At 58.1% G+C, this 21314-nt stretch overlaps 3 protein-coding genes across 6 annotated transcripts; 1 reads left to right on the top strand and 2 right to left on the bottom strand.

Moving 5' to 3' along the window:
- Positions 1–191: 191 nt before the first annotated feature.
- On the bottom strand, positions 192–5426 carry MED11 (mediator complex subunit 11). 2 transcript variants are annotated; one of them, XM_006116335.4, is made up of 3 exons: positions 5282–5426; positions 912–1042; positions 192–825 (listed from the first exon to the last, which is right to left on the bottom strand). In XM_006116335.4, exons 1-3 carry the CDS (start codon positions 5364–5366, stop codon positions 688–690), a joined length of 354 nt encoding a protein of 117 aa, XP_006116397.3. In that variant the 5' UTR covers positions 5367–5426; the 3' UTR covers positions 192–687. The 2 variants fall into 2 exon arrangements, with proteins under 2 accessions (XP_006116397.3, XP_075764576.1); XM_075908461.1 differs by having other exon boundaries at positions 192–1042.
- Positions 5417–9080, top strand: LOC102451572 (autophagy-related protein 16-1-like). 2 transcript variants are annotated; one of them, XM_075908459.1, is made up of 9 exons: positions 5417–5594; positions 6626–6707; positions 6933–7008; positions 7090–7163; positions 7387–7596; positions 7750–7815; positions 8411–8471; positions 8664–8736; positions 8851–9080. In XM_075908459.1, the coding sequence occupies exons 1-9, from the start codon at positions 5417–5419 to the stop codon at positions 8883–8885; spliced, it is 855 nt and encodes a 284-aa protein (XP_075764574.1). In that variant the 3' UTR covers positions 8886–9080. The 2 variants fall into 2 exon arrangements, with proteins under 2 accessions (XP_075764574.1, XP_075764575.1); XM_075908460.1 differs by lacking the exon at positions 7750–7815.
- Positions 9081–9862: 782 nt separating this feature from the next.
- Positions 9863–20345, bottom strand: ARRB2 (arrestin beta 2). 2 transcript variants are annotated; one of them, XM_075908457.1, is made up of 15 exons: positions 20191–20345; positions 17785–17815; positions 15635–15695; positions 15121–15165; positions 14671–14867; positions 13220–13279; positions 12778–12845; positions 12457–12592; positions 12222–12306; positions 11967–12039; positions 11574–11711; positions 11360–11443; positions 11197–11276; positions 11018–11072; positions 9863–10569 (listed from the first exon to the last, which is right to left on the bottom strand). In XM_075908457.1, the coding sequence occupies exons 1-15, from the start codon at positions 20211–20213 to the stop codon at positions 10479–10481; spliced, it is 1227 nt and encodes a 408-aa protein (XP_075764572.1). In that variant the 5' UTR covers positions 20214–20345; the 3' UTR covers positions 9863–10478. The 2 variants fall into 2 exon arrangements, with proteins under 2 accessions (XP_075764572.1, XP_075764573.1); XM_075908458.1 differs by lacking the exons at positions 17785–17815; positions 20191–20345 and adding an exon at positions 15852–16437.
- Between the last annotated feature and the right edge of the window lie 969 nt (positions 20346–21314).

The raw sequence follows: 21314 nt of genomic DNA, 5'->3' as shown, positions 1-21314 counted from the left end.
TTTCCCCAAGCCGGAAAAAAGCGGCAGCCATGTTAATGCAAATACCGCGGGGGATATTTAAATCCCCCGCGGATTTGCCTATTCCAAAGTCTACATTAGCATCCCTTTTCCGGAAAGGGGTGCCAATGTAGACACAGCCCTCATGTTAGCCCCATCCCCCACACCACCTGACAAAGGTTCTCAGATTGGAGTCATCTGGGGTTTTTCCCTTGTATTTAACACAGGCAGCAGAAAAAGAGACCCCCTCCTGGTGCCCTCCTCCCCCCACCCCACCAGGGTGCTAAGCCACAGGGGTGGGGAGAGCCAGGCACTGCTGGCCATGCAGGTTGCAGCGTGTTCCTGGCACACAGAGACTGTGTGCCCAGACAGGAACATGTGTCAGAGAGTGTTGATCCCACGTCGCGCCGGTCTGGGGTCCTGTGTCCTCCCATGGCTTGCCTGATCCTTAGCAGAGAGGCTGGCACACTCTGGGGCGTGTCCTATGTTAGCATGTGTCCAGTGGGGCACCTGACTCCCCAGCAGAGTGTGTCCAGTCTGAAACATAGCCTACGGCCGGCCCAGGCATGACATAGCACGTCCTGTCTAGTGTGCACAGGATATGTACCCCTTGCTCTCTCTCTCTGCATCTTGCCATGTGCCCTGTGTGGCACCCAGTGCCGGCAGGGGGCTGCGGGGTGTTGGCGCCCCCTACTGCTCCAGCATGTGCTCGCAGGTGCGAGCCAGTTCCCCCAGCTTGAGGCGGGCGTAGTCAACGCGATTCAGTGCCATCTGGCAGCCCTTGCGTGCCGAGTAGCTGGACCCCTCATGTGGCTGCCCTGTTGCCACCTGTGGGAAGGGGAGGCAGAAAGAGAAGGTGAATCCGGATGCCCCAGTCCCTGCCCCCGGCCCTGCCCCCAACCATGCCCACTCGCCTGGGTGAGGTAGCGGATCTGGCCCGACAGCTCTGACTCCACCTTCTGCATGGAGGCACTGAACTGGGTGGCCTGACGCTCCAGCAGCCGCTCATTGGGCTTCTCCTTCGACAGCTCTAGGATCACGCTCCCTGGGAAGGGAAGGGCAGTCGGGGTTGCTCAGTTAACCCCCCCCCCTTTCGAAGCGCCACCTCCAGGTCTGGCGTTCTCCCTGGATCCACCCCTGCCACTCCTCCTCCCAGGGGATCCCCAGTGTTGCACCCACGCTTTATGAAAATTGGTCTGAGTATGAAAATGCATAACTCAGGCACTTTATGCAAAACGGATTACGTGACATGTCATTTGAATGTTACAATCCGCTGAACGTGTACTTCCTATTTGTGAGCACCTGTCATTCTTGTATGTGAGGTTAGATGTGTAAAGTGTGGAGCTAGTCTTCATTCTAAATATGCTAATGAGGGCCATTACTGGCTAGGGAAACACAAGGACTCAGTACTTCAAGAACCTGTGAATAGCCTTGTTTGTCCTGCGAGCCCAGAATGTGGTTGGTCCTAGGAAGACATGTGGCCAGGCCAGCTAATGCCAAAACCCACTTTGGATCTGGTACTTTACCTTAGGTGAGAAAAGTTTGAACTGAACACAAAACATTCCCACATTGGGCAAAAGGGGGAACTAAACAATTGGGGCAGTTGCCAGATGCCAGGAGACACCCCCGCCACACACACTTACCACCTCAACTGCCTCCTGGAAACATCTAAAACTGGACAGGGGAAGGGTTGGGGTTGAGCTGGGGGGCTGCTTAGCTTGTGAAAGAGAGAATTAGAACAGCTGTTTAGGGTGAGAATTTGTATGTAACTGACCTGTTTTGTTTATTTTCAATTAGTAATTTACTTTGAGGTGTCCATTTTCATTCACAACCACTCAAATCCTACCTTTTATACTTAATAAAAACACTTTTGCTTATTATCAAAACCAGTGTAACTAATGGATTTTTTTTTTGGGGAGGGGGATGACCACGGTACAGCTCTCTTTCATTGATAAAGGGAGTTGGCCATACCAGCTTTTACAGAGGCTATGGTTATGGTGACCATACTTTCTGAGTCAAAATTAGGGACATTAGCTACACCTCTGACTCTCATTAGCCATGCCCCCTGCGACAACAAGTCCCAACCTTGGAGGTAGTACAAGGGGTCAAGATGGACACATAACCATAAGTAAAGGGTGTCATGTGACCCCTCTAAGATAGCCTCCCACCTTCCTCCTACCAATAGGGATTAGTTTGACCCCCATAGGACCCCCCCCATGCAACTATCCTGCAATTGCATTAACCCAACTTGCATTGCATTAACTTGGGGGGACGGGGAAGGAGACATGGGGCAGGTTCCCTCTAAGATCTTCCTCCCATGAGCAGAGTGAATTTTGTCTTGTGCACCAGTACTGAGTTCATGTGGCTTGCTTGGATGTGTGCCACTGTGGCACCCAAGTTATTAATAAATATCTTATACACCTCTCCCTTTTCCTTCTGCTGCCATGTCTCCTCCCCTCACCCCATCTGATCCCCTGGTGTCTGCTGCTGCCCCCATATCCCTCTTCCTCTTCTGCTGTCCTGGTTCTTGCCGAGACAACTCCACTCAGCCCTTTGGGGACCTGCCCCCCCCCGCCCTGCACCAACCCTTCTCTTCCCTGTGTCCACTCCTCCTTTAGCCCCACTGATCATCTGTAGCTACCCCTCCCCATCCCCTCTCCTAACACCTTCCTCTATCTATCTACCCTGCCTCTCTCCTCTGGTGCCTGTCCCTCCCCTCCACATGTCTGCTCTTCTGCTTGACCCCCCAGAATACCCTGGCACCTGCACATTCCTTTTCCCGTGAGCCCTCCTGGTGCCTCCCCCTTCCCTCCTTGCCCTCTTTCTCCCTGGTGCCCAGCCCCTCACCATCCTCTGCCCTAATTCCCCTCATGGCCCTCTGTGCCCTCACACATGACTTGCTCCATCCCCTGCCTTCCTCATGCCCACTCCTCCTTTCAACCCCTCTTCTCCTGGCACTCACTCCTCCCCTCTCCTCTCCTCTTCCTTCCTCTTACCCCTAGGCTACGTCTAGACTGGCATGATTTTCTGGAAATGCTTTTAACGGAAAAGTTTTCCCTTAAAAGCATTTTCGGAAAAAAGCGTCTAGATTGGCACGGATGCTTTTCCGCAAAAGCACTTTTTGCGCAAAAGCGTCCATGCCAATCTAGATGCGCTTTTGCGCAAAAAAGCCCCGATCGCCATTTTAGCCATCGGGGCTTTTTTGCACAAAACAGTACTGTGCTGTCTACACTGGCCCTCTTGCGCAAATGATTTGCGCAAGAGGGCTTTTTCCCCAATGGGAGCAGCATAGTATTTCCGCAAGAACACTGACAATCTTACATGAGATCGTCAGTGTTCTTGCGGAAATTCAAGTGGCCAGTGTAGACAGCTGGCAAAAGCAGCTGATTTTGCGGAAAAACTGGCCAGTCTAGACACAGCCCTCTTGTCCCTCCCCTTTCCTCACCCAGCATCACCCTGTTCCCTCCCTTCTCCCGCCCTAACTGATATTTCCCTCCCATCCTGCCCTTTTCCTCATTGCCTCCTTTTGGGCCCCTGGCATTTGTCTATCCTCCACCCTGCCCCTTGGTGCCTTCTCCTTTCTTCTCCTGCCGTGCCTGCCCTCCCCTCAGCACAAGCCTCTTTCTCTCCTCACCCCTCTTTCCCCTTGGGTGTGTCTAGACTGGCAAGATTTTGGCGCAAAAACTTGCCAGCTGTCTACACTGGCCACTTGAATTTACGCAAGAACACTGACTTTGTAATGTACAAAATCAGTGTTTCTTGCACAAATACTTTCATGCTCCCGCTCGGGAAAAAGCCCTCTTGCGTAAGAGGGCCAGTGTAAACAGGGAAGAACTGTTTTGCCCCAAAAAGCCCCGATGGCTAAAATGACAATTGGGGCTTTCTTGCACAAAATCGCATCTAGATTGGCCACGGATGCTTTTGTGCAAATACTTTTAATGGAAAAACTTTTCTGTTAAAAGTATTTCTGCAAAATCATGCCAGTCTAAACGCAGCCTCTTAGGTCTCCCCCACCCCTCCCTCACCATCTGTCTTCAATGCAGTTTGCAGGGGCTGGAGCTGGGACCACAGTGCTATTTTTAGTACTGTGGGCCCGATCCCAGCTGATTCCAGGATGGTACCATATGCCGGGATGGGAGCAGAGGATGCCCGTGATGCTATTTTAGTACCGCGGTCCCAGTCCCCGTGGGTGGCCTGGAGTAAAACAGCAGCTGCATGAGGCCTGTTCCAATGAGGCTGCCCCAGCTGGAATGCACCTTGTGTGGCTGCCATTTGACTTCAGCTGGAGCCAGGCAACTTGCGGGGATCCAGACCGCCACAGTAAAAATAGCATTGTGGGCAGCCTCTGATGCAGTCTCGGCATCTGCTGAGCCTGAGCATGCCTCACCCTGCAGTGCCTGAGCCGGGCTCTGTGTGGCTCCTGCTGGGGCTCCATGGCATGGAGGTCTGGGAGCAGCTCCACTGGGTTTTGTCTTGGACCTGCCTGGCCCCCCAGAAGCAGTGGTACTAACAAGTGGCCTGGAAGAGGAGGAAATGGTGTCACTGGATTGGGACCCAGCGTGGAAGAGACGGTCCTGCGGGGAGAGGGTGGGGCTGCACACCACTGGAAGCTGGCCCAGGTGCCCACCAGCAAAGCTCCAATGGAGCTGCCTACATACCTTGCTAAGAGGGGGGCGGGGGAGAGGCTGCTGTGCTGCGTGAGGCACAATGACACGGAGCCATTTCTTCGTCCCTTCTTCCCACAAGCCGATGTCCTCATCAAGTAGTGAAATGTCCAGTGGAGCTTTCTGGGACATTTCACTACTTGATGCGGCACCGGGACAGAGCATTTAAATTTGGACTGCATGGTCAGCGTAGCCATGGTGGATGTTTGGGGTCTGAGTCCCTGTTGGAGCTGGTTCCCGGGCGCTGAGCGGGGTGGTTCAGTGTCTGTGCTGCTCTGCAGGGGGCCGTGTCTGGGGGCGGCAGAGGATCTGGCCCAGCAGGGCAAGTGGCGGGGAGCCCAGGGAGCAGAAAGAGGTGTCAGTGGCATTGGCAGCAGAGGGGAAACCCCTGCGAGCTAAGTGGCTCCTATCCGCCCCAGGGATTCCCATCTCTCCTCAACCCCCCCCCCCGCCTGGGGACACCCCTCACCCGGGACCCAAACAGGAAATGGGGGCGGGTCCCTCCTCAAGCCCCGCCCAGACTGACCACGCCCACTCAGACCTTGCCACACCCCCCAACCCCAGCTATTACCACTCTCCAGACCGCTTGGCCATTGGTCCCGCCCCCAGCCCCGCCCTACCCGCGCTCTGCAGCGAGGTGCCGATCTCGCGCTCCAGATCCTCTAGCACACGGAGCCGCTCGTTGGCAACGCTGTAAGTCGCCATGACCCCACGCGACCAGTGTTAGCGCATGCGTCTCCTCCGCCCCGCCGCGCATGCGCCGCCCGGCCCCGGCCCCACCCGGCACTACATCTCCCGGCGCCCCTCGCCACCCACGTGACCCTCAAGCGATGGAGAGGGCGGGACCCGGCCCGGCCTGGAGGCGCCACGTGAGGCAGGAACTAGAGCGGCGCGAGAGAGAAACGCGGCGGCTGCGGGGATTGGTGCAGAGCCGTGAGCAGGGCGGGGCTTAAGCGGGGGCGTGGCGTGGCACAGCTGCCAGTGTGGGCCGAGCCTTACCGGGATGGGTGGGGCCCGATCAGACGGCAAGGCTTGGAGCATGACCATGAGTGGGGGCGTGGCCTGAGCTCCCTCTCAGCCCCGCCCCTCCCGAGCCGGCAGGCAGCCAGTGCCCCGCCGCGGCTTTGTCCGGGGTGTAGTGACCCCCGAGCCGCATATCACAAAACGCTGCTGGGGGCACGGGTTAGGGCGCAGGGATGTGGGCTCTAGGAAGCAGTTCTCAGTGGTGATAGCTGCAGAGCAAGGAGCAATGGTCTCAAGTTACAGGGGGGGGTCTAGGTTGGATATTAGGAAAAACTCTTTCCCTAGGAGGGTGGGGAAGCGCTGGGATGGGTCCCTAGGGAGGGGGTGGAATCTCCATCCCTAGAGGTTTTTCCGTCTGGGCTTAACAAAGCCCTGGCTGGGATGATTTAGTTGGGGTTGGTCCTGCTTTGGGCAGGGGCTGGACTCCTGAGGTCTCTTCCAGCCCTATGAGTCTATGACTTGGGGTGCAGCTCCCATTTGGTGGTGGTGGGGCACAGCTGGTCCATCTTGTCTGTGCTCACTTGCAGGCACCACTTCCCCCAGCTCCCTTTGGCTGTGATTCCTGGCTAATGGGAGCTGGGGGGACCAGAACTTCTTCGTGTTCCGTGACCAGGCTCCAGCTGGGGCTGGGGGAAGAGACAACAGTGCACAGAGCTGTTTCCTTCACTAGGCAGGTCTGGTCTTCACAAGCTGCTGCCCCTAAAGCCCCTTTCTTAATCTGGCCTTGGTGCTAGGGTCGGAGAAGCATGTCTCTCCCCTAGCCACTGCAGATCCCTAAGCAGGATTAATTTGGCAGATGAACTTTGGAAAGAACTCAGAAGTTCTGGGTCCCAGTCTCCTCTCCCCGCACTCAACCACACCAGCCCTCACACTCCTCCCGGAGCCAGGGAGATAAACCTGGAGTCCTGGTTCCCAGCCCCCTTTCCCTCCTTGATTTACAGATGAAAAGCTTTCAGCGTGCAGGGACCTGGAGCAGTTACTGGCCGCCAATCTGCATCTGGAGGCTGGAACCCAGGAATTCAGGTAGAGATGAGACCCCCAATGCTCTGCTCCAAAGAAAGGGTGCTGCAGGTCATGAGGGGCACTGACAGGTCTGAGGGAGTCCAGGGCTGGGCTAGCAGGGCTGTGGGCCAGGAGTGAGGGGCACTGGCAGGGCTGGGGGGAGCCCAGGGCTGAGCTAGCAGGGGCTGCAGATTGGGAGTGAGGGGCACTGGCAGAACTCACCTAGCCCTCCCCCATTTTCCCCAGCACCAGCCTGGAGATAGCGTCTCTTCGGCTGCAGCATGCAGTGGAGTTGGCTGAGCTGCGGGGGGCTCAGAACACGGTAAGTTGGGGGGAGTGGAATAGTGGAGCAGGGAGCTGCATCTGTGCCATTAACCCCCCTCATCCCATGTCTCCCATGTAGCTAGCCCAGCATGTGGCCCACCTGAGTGATGCCTTGAACCGCAGTGAGGCCGAATGCAAGGAGCAACGGGCCAGGTGAGTCTCCAACCTCACAGGTGCCCAATGGTCATCTCCCTGACTCCCCTTGGAGTCCTGTCAGCATGCCTGACCCCTCCTGGTACCCCCATACCCTCATGACCCTCTGGGGACTTTCTGGGCTGCCCCCATTTCTCCTCTTGTTCTTGTGTTGCTGCCTTGTCAGTGGCTGGCACCCCAGGGGATTATAAGGAACTGATATGCTCCTGTATGTCTGGTGCAGGGCAGGGCGCTGTGCCCGGGAGCTGGCAGGCCTGGCTGGGCATTGTGAGGAGCTGCATGCCCAGCTGTGGGAGCGGTCGCAGGAGGTTGAGGGGTTGCGGACGGCACTGGGAGCGGCACTGCAGGCACGGGACCAGTTGGAGGCCCGGTGGGTGCAGGAGAAGCAACTGGAGGCCCAGCGAGTCAATGAGGCCAATGTCCGGGAAGAAAGGTGAGGCTCATGCCCTCCCATAATTCCCCCATTGGTCATGGCCCCCCACATGGGACAGTTTCCCCACAAGCCCTCCCTGCCTTGAGCATTGGCAGCCCCTTCTCCAGTTGCCCCCTGCAACCACCCCAACCTGCATGTCTGCACCCCCTATAGGTACCAGAATCAGGTGTTTCGACTGCACCAGAAGCTGGAGATAATGCGGCTGGGAGCAATGGCTGGGTAATGGTCTCCCCCCCCCCCCCCCCCAAACCTCACACATCACCTCCATCCTACCATGGCCCCCTAGCCATAGCCTGGCCCCTACCTTGCCCCTGTATACCACACCTCCCTATAAGCCAGAGGCAGGCAATAATTTTTGACTGGGGGCCACGTCAGAAATTTCTGAAGTGGCCACAAGTGGGGCAGGGCCCAGACACTTCTGTGCTTCTTCACCCACAGATCCTGATTGTCTGGGGGTGGGGGAGCTTGCAAAGTCTCTCCTCTCCCCCCCTCCCACCTGCTGTTCTGAACAGCTGGCAGACCCTCTAGGTACCTGTGCCCCTGGCAGTGGGAGGAAACTTTGAGTGCTCTGCGCTGTTGCCCCCTGGTCAATAAGGGCCTGGGGAGGGGGAGCATATGACGTCTTTTGCTCCCTGACACTGCCCTGCAAGGGAGTGCCATAATGAGTCAACCTCAGCAGAGCAGCAGTGTGTGGGTGACTTTCAGTGCTCAGCCCTTTGCAGGGTGGGAGGAGACTTCATGCACCACCCCCACCAGCAGGCTGTGGGGAAGGGCTGAGTGCACACCCCCAAATTAATACCTATCCCCCACCCAGATCCCCTGGAGCTGAGCTGGTGACCAGTGAAAGCAGATGTAACACGTCCTGCGAGGAGCTGGTGAGAAGGGAAGGGGGCTTAGTGATTAGATCTGGAGTAGGGGCAAGGCTGGGGACCAGGACTCTTGGGCTCTCTCAGTTCCGGGATTGGGGGGGGGAGAGGCTGGGTGCCAGGAAGCCTGGGTTTGGTCCCCAGTGAGAGGAGAATGGGGTTTCATGGTTTGTCTTCCATCCCCCTTCTCCCCTGAAACAGGCAGCGGAGGGACTGGACTTCAGGGGCAGCTCATCCCCTGGTAGAGGAGAGGAGATGCCTGGTGAGAGACCAGGTAAGACGGGAGGAAGATCAGCATCCCTGCACTGCCTGCCTCCTTTGGCTGCCTTGCTCCCTAAACACGCAGCCGGCTGTTTCCCCCTAACAACCTCTCCCTTTGTCATTCCAGAGCCAGTGCTCCCACCCACCGCTGGAGCTCCTTAAGTGGTTGCGCCTGGGCCCCCTATTGCTGGGGAAGTCTGGCTCCACCTGCTCCCTGCTGGGGCCCAGCCACTGACCACCCCAAGCTGTGAGAGCAGGGGAAGGAAAACTGGCCATTCTATGCAAAGACCGGTTGTGCTGATCTGTATATCTGAATGTACATGGATGATCTGCATAAATAGAGCCTTGCCCCTGGAATGTGCTTCTCGAGTTGCCCCAGCCATGACCAGGTGCCACTATCTCCTGGAGTCTCTGCATGCTGGGTGACACTCTGGTACCTGGTAGAGATTGCTCTGTGGCTGGGGAAGCTATGCTCTAGCTATGCTATGGGCAGAGGCCTAGTGTGGTCTTCCAGGCCTCTGGTCACAGAGGCAGGCTAGAGAACCTCCCTGAGTTGCATAGACAGGGTTTTAAAGCTACAGTTTTAGGGTGGCCTTTCTGGGGTAAACCCTTGCAGAGTCCTTCCAGAGGTACCACCATAGAGTCTGTCCCTTGCCATAGAGATTCATAAGCAGAGCACTCCAGGTAGGGTCTCTCTGACTAGGCCTGAAGCTGGCATTGCTCTAGCTCTATGGGGAGTACTGTATGGTTCTAGCTCAGCTCCCTATGCTAGCAGAGTGGTCAGGGAGGGGGTGGCTCACTAGAGCACACAGTGGACTAGGGACACTTAAGGCAGGTGGCCATTGGTCCTCCAGGCCACAAATGAGCCTAGAGCACCCCCCCTCGCTCAGCCATTCTCTATGTCTGGGGAGTCCTCCAGAACCAGTGCATCAAAGGGGAGGCTCTTCACTGACAGAGCAGCTCCCCTGGATGGGGAACCACTTCCCCCACCTCGTTTCTCCTCCAGCAGTGACAAGTAGACACTGGTTCCTGCAGCAGCCCCCTTGCCTGGCGCTGAGATGCAGCCACCTCTGGGGCAGGCTGAGTGTCAGGCAGGTAGAACAGCTCTACCCCTCCCAGGAAATCACTCACACCAGACACTGGTTGATATTTTCTTTACTTGTGCCCATTGCTCAGCCTTAGCCCCCTGCCCCATGTCACACATGGCTATAGCACAAGAGCCACAACTCCATCCCCTGCAATCCCAACAGACAGCGCACACAGCTGCAGCTCCCAGGCAGGACCACCTTGGGTCCCCATTTGGGATCCCAGCAGCCTCAGGGCTTGTGGAGCAGAGGAGGGGCAGGACCCCACAGATTAAAACAATTTTAAAAAACCGTGTACATAAGAAGATGGCAGGCGATCAAGCAGCAGTAATGCCCAGGGAGGGGGTCCAGTGCTTTAATGGGAGGTAGGGCTGCTCAGGGTCCCCCCTGAGCAGTTATGAGGGGGGAAGTTGCCCCTGCCCCAGGAGCAGAGGGGCAACCCCTTACAGAGCTTAGCAAGGTTAAAAATCTCCTGGGGGAGGGGAGATGGGGACCTCCCCAAGCGAGACCCCAGTTTGGGTTAGGGCCCTACAGCAGTGAGATGGGATGGGGAGGGAGCCCCCTCATTGCAGGGGCTAGCATTAAAAAGCCCAGGCAGACACCGTTAAAATCCACCCCCTAGCACAGGCCAGGCCCCTGGGGGGCAGCAATGCAGCCCCTACCCCCCCCATCAGAAATGGTCGTCGTCCTTGTCATCCTTGACTCCCTTGAGCCGCAGGCGGGCGAAATCCTCAAAAACTATGTCGTCGTCTTGGCCGTAGCTGGGGGGATGGAGGGATGCAGGATGAGGGGGGCTGCTCCCAGCCAGCTTGGGAGTAATAGACTCCAGCCTGCTCCCAGCCCCAGAACCCACAAGGGGGTAGGCTCTGCCCAATGTAAGCACCCCTCCCCTTTTTGCCCCTAGCACAAAATGTCCTGTGGGGCCCAATTAGGGTTTCAAACATAAACAAGCCCCCTCCCCAAGTATGTATATTTGGGTGTCTGGGAGCCCCTCTACCATTACCAACACTCAGGGTGGAGTCAGACCCAGCAGGGCCATAACAGGAAACACCTACATCCCTACCCCTCTGACAGTCTGGTATAGCACTCGACTGCTGCCTCACGGATACAGCTGCTCAAATGCCTCCCTGGGGCCCCCTGCACACCACCGCCTGCTGTCCGACCCAATGCCCTGGGCTGGAGTGGGTAATTTCGGGGAAGGACTCTTACTTGGTTTCAAATTCGATGAGGTTCGTGTCAACAGGTGTGTCTGCCTCTGGGACAACTGTGAGGAGAGATGAAAAGAGGGTTATTTCCCCCAGGCAACCTAGTGTCCCTCCTCCAGCTCCAAGATGCAGCCACCTCTGGAGCGTGGTGGCTGGTTTAAAGGGGCTCGATTTAACCCCTACCTGACTGGGGCCGTGTCAATGCAAACTGCTCAGGGGGCTTTGGGTGCATCAGCACGAAGGGCAGCTCCACAGACACATCCCTGCAAGGGCAGAAGAGCCAAGAGGAGAGTCAGTGAGGGGCCAGGATCAGGGGTGTTGGAGGGTAACAGAGCCAGATACTTACCCTCCCCGGGACACAACCAGCTTCACTTTAACACGGTATGAGACCAAGATCCCCAGAACCTCCTTGTTCGCCCCCTCCTTGACTCTGAAACAGAGCATGAGGTCAGAATGCACCTAACTCAGGCAGGGCAGCCTGAGGTGCAGCCACCACTTGGGTGGGGGGGACGACAGCGGAGGCTATGGGGATGTGGACATGAGCCCCTCACCCCACTCACATGGTGCTAGAGGCCAGGTTGGTGTCCTCGTGCTTGAGTTTCCCATCGAGTGCCAGGCCCCGCTTCTCCCGGTTCTGGCTCAGCAGTGGTGTGAGTGTGTACACCTTGCAGAATGTGGAGCTGGGTGACACCTGGTCACTGGACACAGAGTGGGCAGGGGGTGAGCAGTTGAGTCCTAAACCCCATCAAGGACCCCTGTGAATACCCAGTACCTCTCTGCAGCCTAGCCATGGATGCCCCTGCTAGTTATACCCCTCTGATCAGGACTCCCTACAGCCCTCCATGTATCCCTCCCTACTGGCCCTGCCTGCCCCTCCCACTGATGTGTGAGTTCAGGACCTCTCCACCCCCCCTCTGCCCCAGGGACTGGGGTGGGGGGAGGGGAGCACTCACTCTTGCTCGATCTGAGCCACTGGACACTTGTACTGGGCGGTGCTGAAGAGGCAGATGTCTGCGTATTGCCGCACTGCAGAGGGAGAGGGGTGTCAGCCATGTCGGGGGCATAAGCAGCCCCCCAACACCTTCCCATGCTGCCCTCTGCCCAGGGGCAACCCCCCGCACTTGTGAGCTATTTCCCACTGGGTATGCACAGTCAAAACTCCCCAGCAAGTGCACCCCCTCAACTCCCCCCCACACCCTGTGACGCACCTGAGACTTTGATTTTCTTGACGCTTTTGCTGGAGTTGTTGGTGACATGCACATTCACGCTGATGGGCTCCCCGTGGTAATAGAGCTGTGGAGGACACGAGGGGATAAGCAACGAGTTCCCCCAGCTCTACTGGTGCCACTTCCCTCCCCCATCTGACCCTGCTCCATTGCCCCACCGTTCCCCTGGGATCTACAGTTCTCCCCTCCCCAGATCCATGCCCTGGCCAGCCCCCACCTCCTTGTCCAGTGAAGCCTCGAGGTGGAGGGACCGGTCAGACATCAGGAAGTGTCGGGTGGTCTCTGCCATGGGCTGGGGGCCCGGCTTCTCTGGAGCGTACTGAACCTTTCGAATCACCAGGCGCACTGAGTTCCTGTGGGGAAGGGAAGTCACAGCCTGCCCAAATACCTGGGTCTTCTGCCTGGTGGGGGCTGGTGAGTTATAATGGGGACAGATGGACCGGGAGCCAGGACTCCTGGGTTCTCTCCCAGGTTCTGGTAGGATAGGGGATCTTCCTGCACATTTGTAGCCTCTACCCTACATGGGGGACTTTAGTACCTTTTATGAATCTTTTCTTCTAGGGATTTGGCACAAAAAGCTCGGATCTCATAATCAACCCCACAGGCCTGAGAGGGGGAGAAAAATCCTGTTAGCCTGGTGCCCCTCACTTTTGACCCGTAGCCTCGCCAGCCCAGCCCTGGGCTCTCCCAGTGCCCCTCACTCCCGACCCACAGCCTCTCCAGCCCAGCCCTGGGCTCTCCCAGCCCTGCTGGTGCCCCTCACTCCCAACCCACTGCCCCTGCCAGCCCCGCCCTAAGCTCCCCCAGTGTTGCTGGTGCCCCTCACTCCCGACCCACTGCCCCTGCCAGCCCCGCCCTAAGCTCCCCCAGTGTTGCTGGTGCCCCTCACTCCTGACCCACTGCCCCTGCCAGCCCCGCCCTAAGCTCCCCCAGTGTTGCTGGTGCCCCTCACGCCCGACTCTCAGTCCCACAGTCCATACCTTGCCTGTGTCCTCTGGGCCAGGCTGCAGCGTGACTGAGCAGGGCAGATTCTGCGGGATCTGAGACACAGGGAAGGTTAAGCAGGGCTCTGACCCCTCATAGGGCACTAGGGGTTGGGTGTGTCACAGGGCCCTGCATCCCCATGTGCCGTCAGATGTGACTCCCAGCCGGCAGGTAAAACAGAAAGTTTAGTAGGTGACAGGGATACAGTGTAGAACAGACTTGTCAACATAGAAACCAGCAGCAGCCAGTACAATCCATCTGGGGAGAGGGGGGACCAGAGTCAGGGTAGTCCCAGCCAGGCCCCTCCTCCAGCCTTTGTGGTGCTTCCTGGTGTAAAGATGTTACTTAGACACGCACCCCTCCCAGGCTCAACTTCCAGAAAGTATCAGCCACTGTGGATGTGGGGGAGGCTGTCACACTGAAATGCCCAGCCCCGTCTAGGCATTGGTACAGTGCCCAGGGAAACGAAGGCAACACATGGCATGACACCAGAACTAACAAGCAACATAAAGGGCATAAAATCCCCATTTTGCCACATGAGGGGACGCTCTGAGGACTTACTGTGAAGGTGAAAGAGGGTATGGGGGGAGTAGGCAGGGATGTCAGAAATGGTTTATTTTAGTAATTGTGTAGTGTCAGCAGTGCTTAGTGGTTACAGGCCGGCCTTGCGATAAATCCAAGATATGTTTAAAAAAACCTGGACTTATAGTGAAACTGAAACCAGGGCATTGTTCCCCACGGATGACTTCCATGTGCTCAAATTGGGTTTTTTGTTTTGTTTTTGGCATGACCGAAGAGCAGGGAATGGGAGGATTTATAATGCATCAGTTCCTACAAGTGGCAACGACTTCAGTGTGGAACAGATGTATAACAGGGGGACTTAGAGTGGGGGCGCCCTGTACACGGTTACTAAAATGCTCCCTCCTGAGGTTGGGCCTGGCAGCCAGTGAACTCCTGTCCTACTCCTGGGGAGCCCCCTGCCACTCCGTGTTGGTGACAGCAGCTCCTGTCTAGGACTCCAGGAGTAGGACAGGAGCTCAGGCTGATTCAGAGGCATTAGTGCAGGTGGAAGGTTGGAGCTGGTTTTTAAACCAGCTGCTGGCACGTATCGACTCCCACCTGCTGCCCCGCAGGCTCTGAGCTGTTTCAAAGGCAGTAGCGTGGCGTGGTAGGGGGCTCCCATGTTCTCTTCATTTAAAACTTGGACCTATGGGCTGCGACTGAGCAAACCTGCTGGTCCGAGTTTTAAATGCAGAGCACGTAGGGGTGTGTTGCAGTTAACTGGGACTGTTAACTGATAAACAATCGCATATTGGTTAAACGATTAGGCAACTAGCCACTAACATCCCTAGGGTTAGGGGGTGCTGGGGTTCCTGGGGGCTCAGCATGAAGGTGAAAGAGGGCACTGGAAGGTTGAGGGTCCCTGGAGAGTCCCCGGGGCGCTCACCGTGAAGGAGAAGGGGTGGGCATGGGCTCCCAGCTTGCGCAGCAGCCGCTCCTGCAGGCGGGTGGGGGAGCACTGCTCCTGAGGCAGGGTGGGCACAGCCTGGCACGTGGCGACGAAAAGGTCTTTGCGGAACGATAGGCCCAGCACATCCAGGTCCTCACGCCCATAGCGGAAAGCGCAGGTCAGAGTCACAAACACTGCAGAAGAGGGGTGGGGAAGAGGGCAGCAAGACAGGGTGAAGGCCTCAGACAGCTCTACTCAGAATTCCCCAAGCTGTTTCCCACCCTCCTTTTCCCCAAGATGCCTCCCCCTACCCAAGAACAGACATGCCAGGGGTGGAGCCTGATCACTCAGCCTCGCCCCTAGCCAGTCTGGGTCAAAGGGGCAGTGGTGGAGCCTGGAATCTCACCCCTCTTCAGAGCAGGAGCCTCCCCCCCCAGCCCCTCTCACCTTTCCGATCCTTCAGGTACTCGGGGTCCACCAGCACCACTCCATCTGCATGGGAATCAGGGCAGGGGTGAGACTGGGCAGGATCCCCTGATCCCCACTAGCTCTGTGCACCCCAACCACCCCAGAGCCAATCAGTCCCTGGACCCCCAGACTTCCCCCAGCCACCTCAGCATTCTGACCCCCAGTCTCTGACCAGCCCTCTAACTCCCTACTCCATGTCTCCTAACCCTGAACCCTCATCCCCGTAACCACCACCCCACTCCAATAGCCAACCAGTCCCTGGTCTCCCAGCACCCCAAACACCTCCAGCCCTAGCACCCCACTGCCCCTCAGCCATCTCTGCCCCTCAACCTCCAGCACTCCTAGAGCCAACCGGCCCTCTGAACTCCAGACCCCCACTGACCTTCCTCCATGTCTGACCCCCTAACTGCCAGCCCCCCAATATCCCCAATTCCCAGCCTCCACCAATCCTTTAAGGCCCCTACCCTCCCCACTCCCTAACCCCCTAACTCACCCACAGGGTCCACCCGGTCCAGGTGATCCACAAAGTCACGCTTGCCAAGATAGACAGTGAGCTGTGGGAACAGACAGACATGGGGAAGGGGGACAGACAGATCCTCACACCCACGTGGGGAAATAGCCCATTGCAGCACCCAGTGGGTGGGGGGGAACTCTACCAGATCAGGACTGCTCTGATGCAAGCTGTCAGTCCCCAATTAGCACCCCCTTACCTGGGTTCCCAGCTGTTTTCTGAAGACCCGGAGGCTCCCAGACATCTCACATCGAATCCTGTCCAGCTCCAGGGGCTCCATCCCCACCCTGAGATGCCCTCCCTGCCCCAGCCACGCCTGCTGCCCCCCCACGCACCTTCACTGTACCTACCACCCCCCCACACCCGCTGCTCCTTCCAGAGTCTGTTTATCTGCAGCTCTGCCGCCCCCTAGGAATTTGAGGGGGCCCTAGGGAGGGGGGCAGCCAATCAGGAAAGGGGGGGGGGCAGGTGTGTGGAAACCCAATGTAAACAAACTGTGTGGGGGGGAAGGAGGGAGAAGAAGTGGGTGGTGGTTAACTCTTCACTGCCTGGAGCTCAGGGCCTCTCCCCCTTTCTCCCTCAAGAACCTGGGATGACTCTTCCCTAGCTCAGAGCCCCCCTTACACTGCACCTTCTGCCCCTCGACAATACAGGGCCCCACTCCCATCCCAACCTTAGCCCCCCCACCTCTCTATGCACAAGCCTCAGGCCAAGTTCTGCGTGGACGGGCACTCAGTAGTGTGTGCAAAGGCCCATGGGGGGAGGGGAGAGACATGGCAGGATCCCCGTGTCAGTGCGCAAGGGAGGAAGCCAGGCGGGGGAAGAGCCGCAAGAGGAAACCATTGAGGTTGGGGGGGGGGGGGGGGGGGAAGAGACCATAACACCCAGAACTAGGGATGTAAAATCCCATTTAATGAGTTAACTGGTTAAACATTAAGTTTAACTGGTTAACCTATTAAATGCACTTGGGCAGGGTAGCCCCTGCCCGTGGCCAGGCTGGAGCAACCCCTTCTTTGGCTGGGCTGGACCCACAGCAAACAAAAACAAGAGCTGCTCAGGCCAGGCTGGAGCACCCTGCCCTCCCCGCCCACAGCGGAAGCAGCCCCACACCCACAACGGGCGGATGGCTGTTCCAGTTAACATTCTTACCCAGAACCCAAGGCCAGGCTGGCCAGGGGCTGCAGGTTGGGATTGAGGAGGACTGGGAGGGGCGGGGCTGCGGGTCAGGAGTGAGCGGCACCAGATGAGGCTGGGCTGGCCGGGAACTGCGGATCAGGAGTGAGGGGCACTGGGCGGGGCTGGGCAGGCCAGGGGCTGTAGGTTGGGATTGAGGAGCACTGGGTGGGGCTGGGCTGGCTGTGGGTCGGCAGTGAGGGGCACCAGGCAGGGAAAGGCTGGCCAGGGGCTGCGGGTCGGCAGTGAGGGACACCGGGCACGGCCAGAGTCTACACGTCAGATGGGAAATGGGGGGCTGTGAGTCAGGAGTGAGGGGCACCGGGCTGTGGGGCCAAGGGCTGTGGGTAAGGGATGTGAAAGACTATTCAATTATCCAATAAGCAAATGCTTATCGGATAGTCGACAGAATAGTTGACTAGTTGCTCCTCCCTCTTGCTGGCTCTATCAGAAAGAGGCAGCAAGGGGGGCGACAAGGGGGGGTACTTCAAAGCGGCAGCGCTGCATGGAGCGTGGGGTCAGCTGCTCCGTGTGGCACTGCTGCTTTGAATGCTGTGGGGAGCCCAGGATCAGCTGGGGACTCCCCAGCTGACCCTGGGCTCTGTGCAGCGCTGTTGCTTTGAAATGCCGTTTCAAAGCAGCAATGCTGCATGGAGCCTGGAGTCAGTGGGGGAGTCCCCAGTTGACCCTAGCGCTTTGGTGCTTTCACCTTTGAAGTGTAGCAACAGCCCTCAAGCTGTTGTTACACTTCAAAGGCAGAGGTGTCCTATTGACTAGTCAATTACCCGATACTTAACATCCCTACTGGGGGTCAGGAGTGAGGGTCACCGGGCAGGGCCGGGGTGGCTGGGAGCTGCAGGTCGAGAGTGAGAGGCACTGGATGGGGCTAGGTTGGCTTGGGGTCAGGTGGGGCACAGGAGCTGCGAGTTGGGAGTGAGGGGCACCGGGCTGTCACTCACCTTGCAGTTGGGACTTGATTTCTTGAAGACCCTGGGGAGGAAAAGGGGTGGGGGAAGGGGCATAGGTCAGAACTGACTGACATGGGCCTCCCCAACTTCAGCTCCCCCCATCTCAGGGGTCCACCAGGCTGACCTTTGACCTCTGCCTTCCAAGCAGTAGCTCAGCTGGGGGAAAGGGGGGGGGAATCCACCTGTCTGCCTCAGGTCTAGCTGGTTGCCACAGAAACAGGATCCAGGCTGGTTGTCCCAGTGTAACCATAGTGACAGGAGCAGCAGGGGGGTGGGGAGGAGTGAATTCAGGGACCACCCAGGAGTGAAGGGGGAACAACCCAGCTGATTCAGAATGAGGGGGGCAGGATCTGGGGGGAAGGGTCCCCCACAGCTCTCCATAAAGCCCTCCCCAATTTTCCAGAAAGGGGAGAGAACCAACTTCTGCCCCACCAGGCTTGCCCAGTTCCCTCTAAGAGCCTCCCTCTAAGAGCATCTCCCCAAACATTTCATACAGTTTGGGGGGAGGATTCAGTGCTGGATTCCCCCTACATATTCAGGTTGCTATGGAAATTGCTAGTCCCATGTCTCATGCACTGGGGAAGATCCAGGCTGACCTTTGACCCCACTGGCTGTTGGCCCCCTTCCTCAGAACAACCAGGTTGAGGAGGAGGAGTCAAGAAGCAGCCCCACCTGGAAGGTACAGACATATGGGGTGCCAGGATGTAAACAGGGAACCCAGCACATGGGAACAGAAACAGCAGTAGGGAGCTTTGTGTTGGGTGTGAGGAGCACTCATAGTAGCCCAGCGCTGGGGTAGCAGGGGCTATAGGTTGGGAGTGAGGGGCACTGGCAGAGCTGGGGGAGTCCAGAGCTGGGCTGCCAGGGTCTGAGAGTCAGGAATGGGGGGCACTGGCAGAGCTGAGGGGAGCCCAGGACTGGGCTGGCAGGGGCTGCTGTTTGGGAGTGAGGGGCACTGGCATGGGGCAGGGCTGGCACAAGGTTAGGACACGTGTCTCCAACAGGACGTGGCGTTTCCTGTTTTGTTTCCTAGACAGGATGTTGTGAGGAAGTCCTAGGGAGGCACTTGGGTGACAGTTGGGGGAGGTCACCGTGCACCCCTGCGGTTCAGCACTCAGCCAGTTGGCCCTAATCCTGAGCCCTCTCTATGGCCTCAGGAAGGGACAGCACTGCCCCAAGGGGATGGGACAGCGTTGGGCCCCCCTCCCTCCTCAACATAGGTTTCTGTACAACTTCTCCGCTCCCCCAAGAGGTGGCTGCATCTCTGCACCAGGGACGGAATGCAGAGTGTGGGACTCCCTAGGGCTGGGACTGAAAGTGTTTGTAAAGAAAAACTTAGGGCTGGGATCCCTTTGCTCCCCCAATCCCAGCCCTCCCCCCACATCTGCTCTGCTCCTCAGAGCAGCTTCTGCAGTCTGCCTGCTGAGCTACGCAGCTTCCAGTTCCTCTTTCTGACCCACCCCCACGCCAGGAGAGACCCACTATCCCAAACAGCCTCAGAGCCAAGGGGCTGCGGATTGGGAGTGAGGGGCACTGGCAGGAGTGGTGGAGCCAGGCAGCCCTTGGCCCCCTCTTCTCTAGCCTCCTGCCCTTATCTCTGGGGCAATAAACTCCAGAGCGCTCTGACCAAACATGCCTGACAGCTGCTGCCAGGTTCCAGCCTATCCCTAGCACCCAACGCAGAGACAGGGCAGGGGGAGAATATCATATCATGGGCCAGGTCCCTGCACCTGTCTGGAGGGAGCCCTTCCCAAAGGCCTCAAAGGACCGAGGCATCTGGGTGTTAAATGACAGCTTCCCAAGGTGTCCTGAGGAACCCAGGCGTCCGAGGCAGGGCTGGCACCAGGGTCCGATATCTCCGTAATCTGGTTCCACCCCCAGTGCCTGGCAGTGCTGCTGCCTTACTCCTGGATTAGCTGCCCCTCCCCCAGCCATGACCTACATCCTTGCACCAGGATCAGGCCTTTCCCACTCATATGCAAGGGAAGCCAGGACTCCTGGGTTCTCTCCCCAGCTCTGGGAGGCAAGAGGGGGCTGATGAGTCAGTGGGGGGAGGGGAGCTGGGTACCAGGACTCTTGGGTTCCCTCCCCAGCGCTGGGGAGGAGTGGGGGCTGGTGAGTCAGAGCGGGGGGGGCTGGGAGTCAGGACTCCTTGGCTGTGGGAGGGGAGTGGGGGCTGGTGGTTGGGGGGGGGCTGGGAGTCAGGACTCCTTGGCTGTGGGAGGGGAGTGGGGGCTGGTGGTTGGGGGGGGCTGGGAGTCAGGACTCCTTGGCTGTGGGAGGGGAGTGGGGGCTGGTGGTTGGGGGGGAGCCAGGACGCCTGGGTTCCCTCTCCTGCTGGGATGCAAGCTCCCCCTCCCCACCCCGCGCCCTGTAGCGCGCCGGACCAGCCCCCACCTGGTGCCCGCCTTCTCCCCCATGCCGGCTCCGGGTGCAGGCGCCGCGCTAGACTCGGGGTTCACGTCCCGGCTCCGGGTGATAGCGGGAGGGAGCGGACTCGAGTGAAGCCATGGCCAGCGCCAGGCCCGCGTCACGTGGGGTGGCGGCGCAGCCAATCCGAGGGTGCGCCGGGGAGGAGCCGTCAGGGGCGGGGGATGTTGCTGCAACCTTGTGGCGAGCGAGGGGAATGACCCCCCCGCCCAGACAGCCCCTTGCCCGCGGCTCGGCACGTAGCGTTCAACAGCACAAAGAGGAGCTAGCCCCCCTGCACGTGCCCTGAATGCATCTTGCGGCACCCTGGGCCATGCAGTGACCCCAGTACCCTGCACAGTCCCTGCCATCCCCCTGGGCCCTGCTCAAGGCTGCTCCCCCTTGTCCTGCCCCATGCAGCACCCCTATGCCCTGCATGCACCCTGCTACGCCCGGCCCGTCCCCCTCCCCCATGCTCTACATGAGCCCTGCCCCATGCCTGGAAATGGGACAGCTGTGGTTTGTGCTGGCGGAAGTTACTCAACCAACTGTGAAAGCAGAAGTGAGAGAAGACTGCAGAGATGGACTTTTATTCAGGGGTTACTTAGCTCTATCCCCATATTTCACAGGTGTCTCCCCATCTCTGGGGCACAGGGCAGGCACAGGCAGGGGATGGGAGACATGATAGCGGTTTTCAAATATCTAAAAGGGTGTCACAAGGAGAAAGGAGAAAATTTGTTCCTCTTGGTTTCTGAGGACAGGACAAGGAGTAATGGGCTTAAAGTGCAGCCAGGGAGGTTTAGATCGGACATTAGGAAAAAATTCCTAACTGTCAGGGTGGTCAAATATTGGAATAAATTGCCAAGGGAGGTGGTGGAATCTCCCTCTCTGGAGATATTTAAAAACAGGTTAGATAGACATCTGTCAGGGATGGTGTAGACGGAGCTTGGTCCTGCCTTGAGGGCAGGGGGCTGGACTTGATGGCCTCTCGAGGTCCCTTCCAGTCCTATGATTCTATGAAATGTCTCTCTGGGATTACGCCTTTGATTGAGACCTGTTTGAGGTCCCTAGCTGGTACAGCTCACCATCCCCGAGTAGGGTGGCTCAGCTTC

Source organism: Pelodiscus sinensis, chromosome 24 (genome assembly GCF_049634645.1).
Source record: "Pelodiscus sinensis isolate JC-2024 chromosome 24, ASM4963464v1, whole genome shotgun sequence".
Lineage (NCBI taxonomy): Eukaryota > Metazoa > Chordata > Testudines > Trionychidae > Pelodiscus > Pelodiscus sinensis.
The sequence above is the reverse complement of the archived record's forward strand: the minus strand, read 5'-3'. Positions and strand labels throughout refer to the sequence as shown.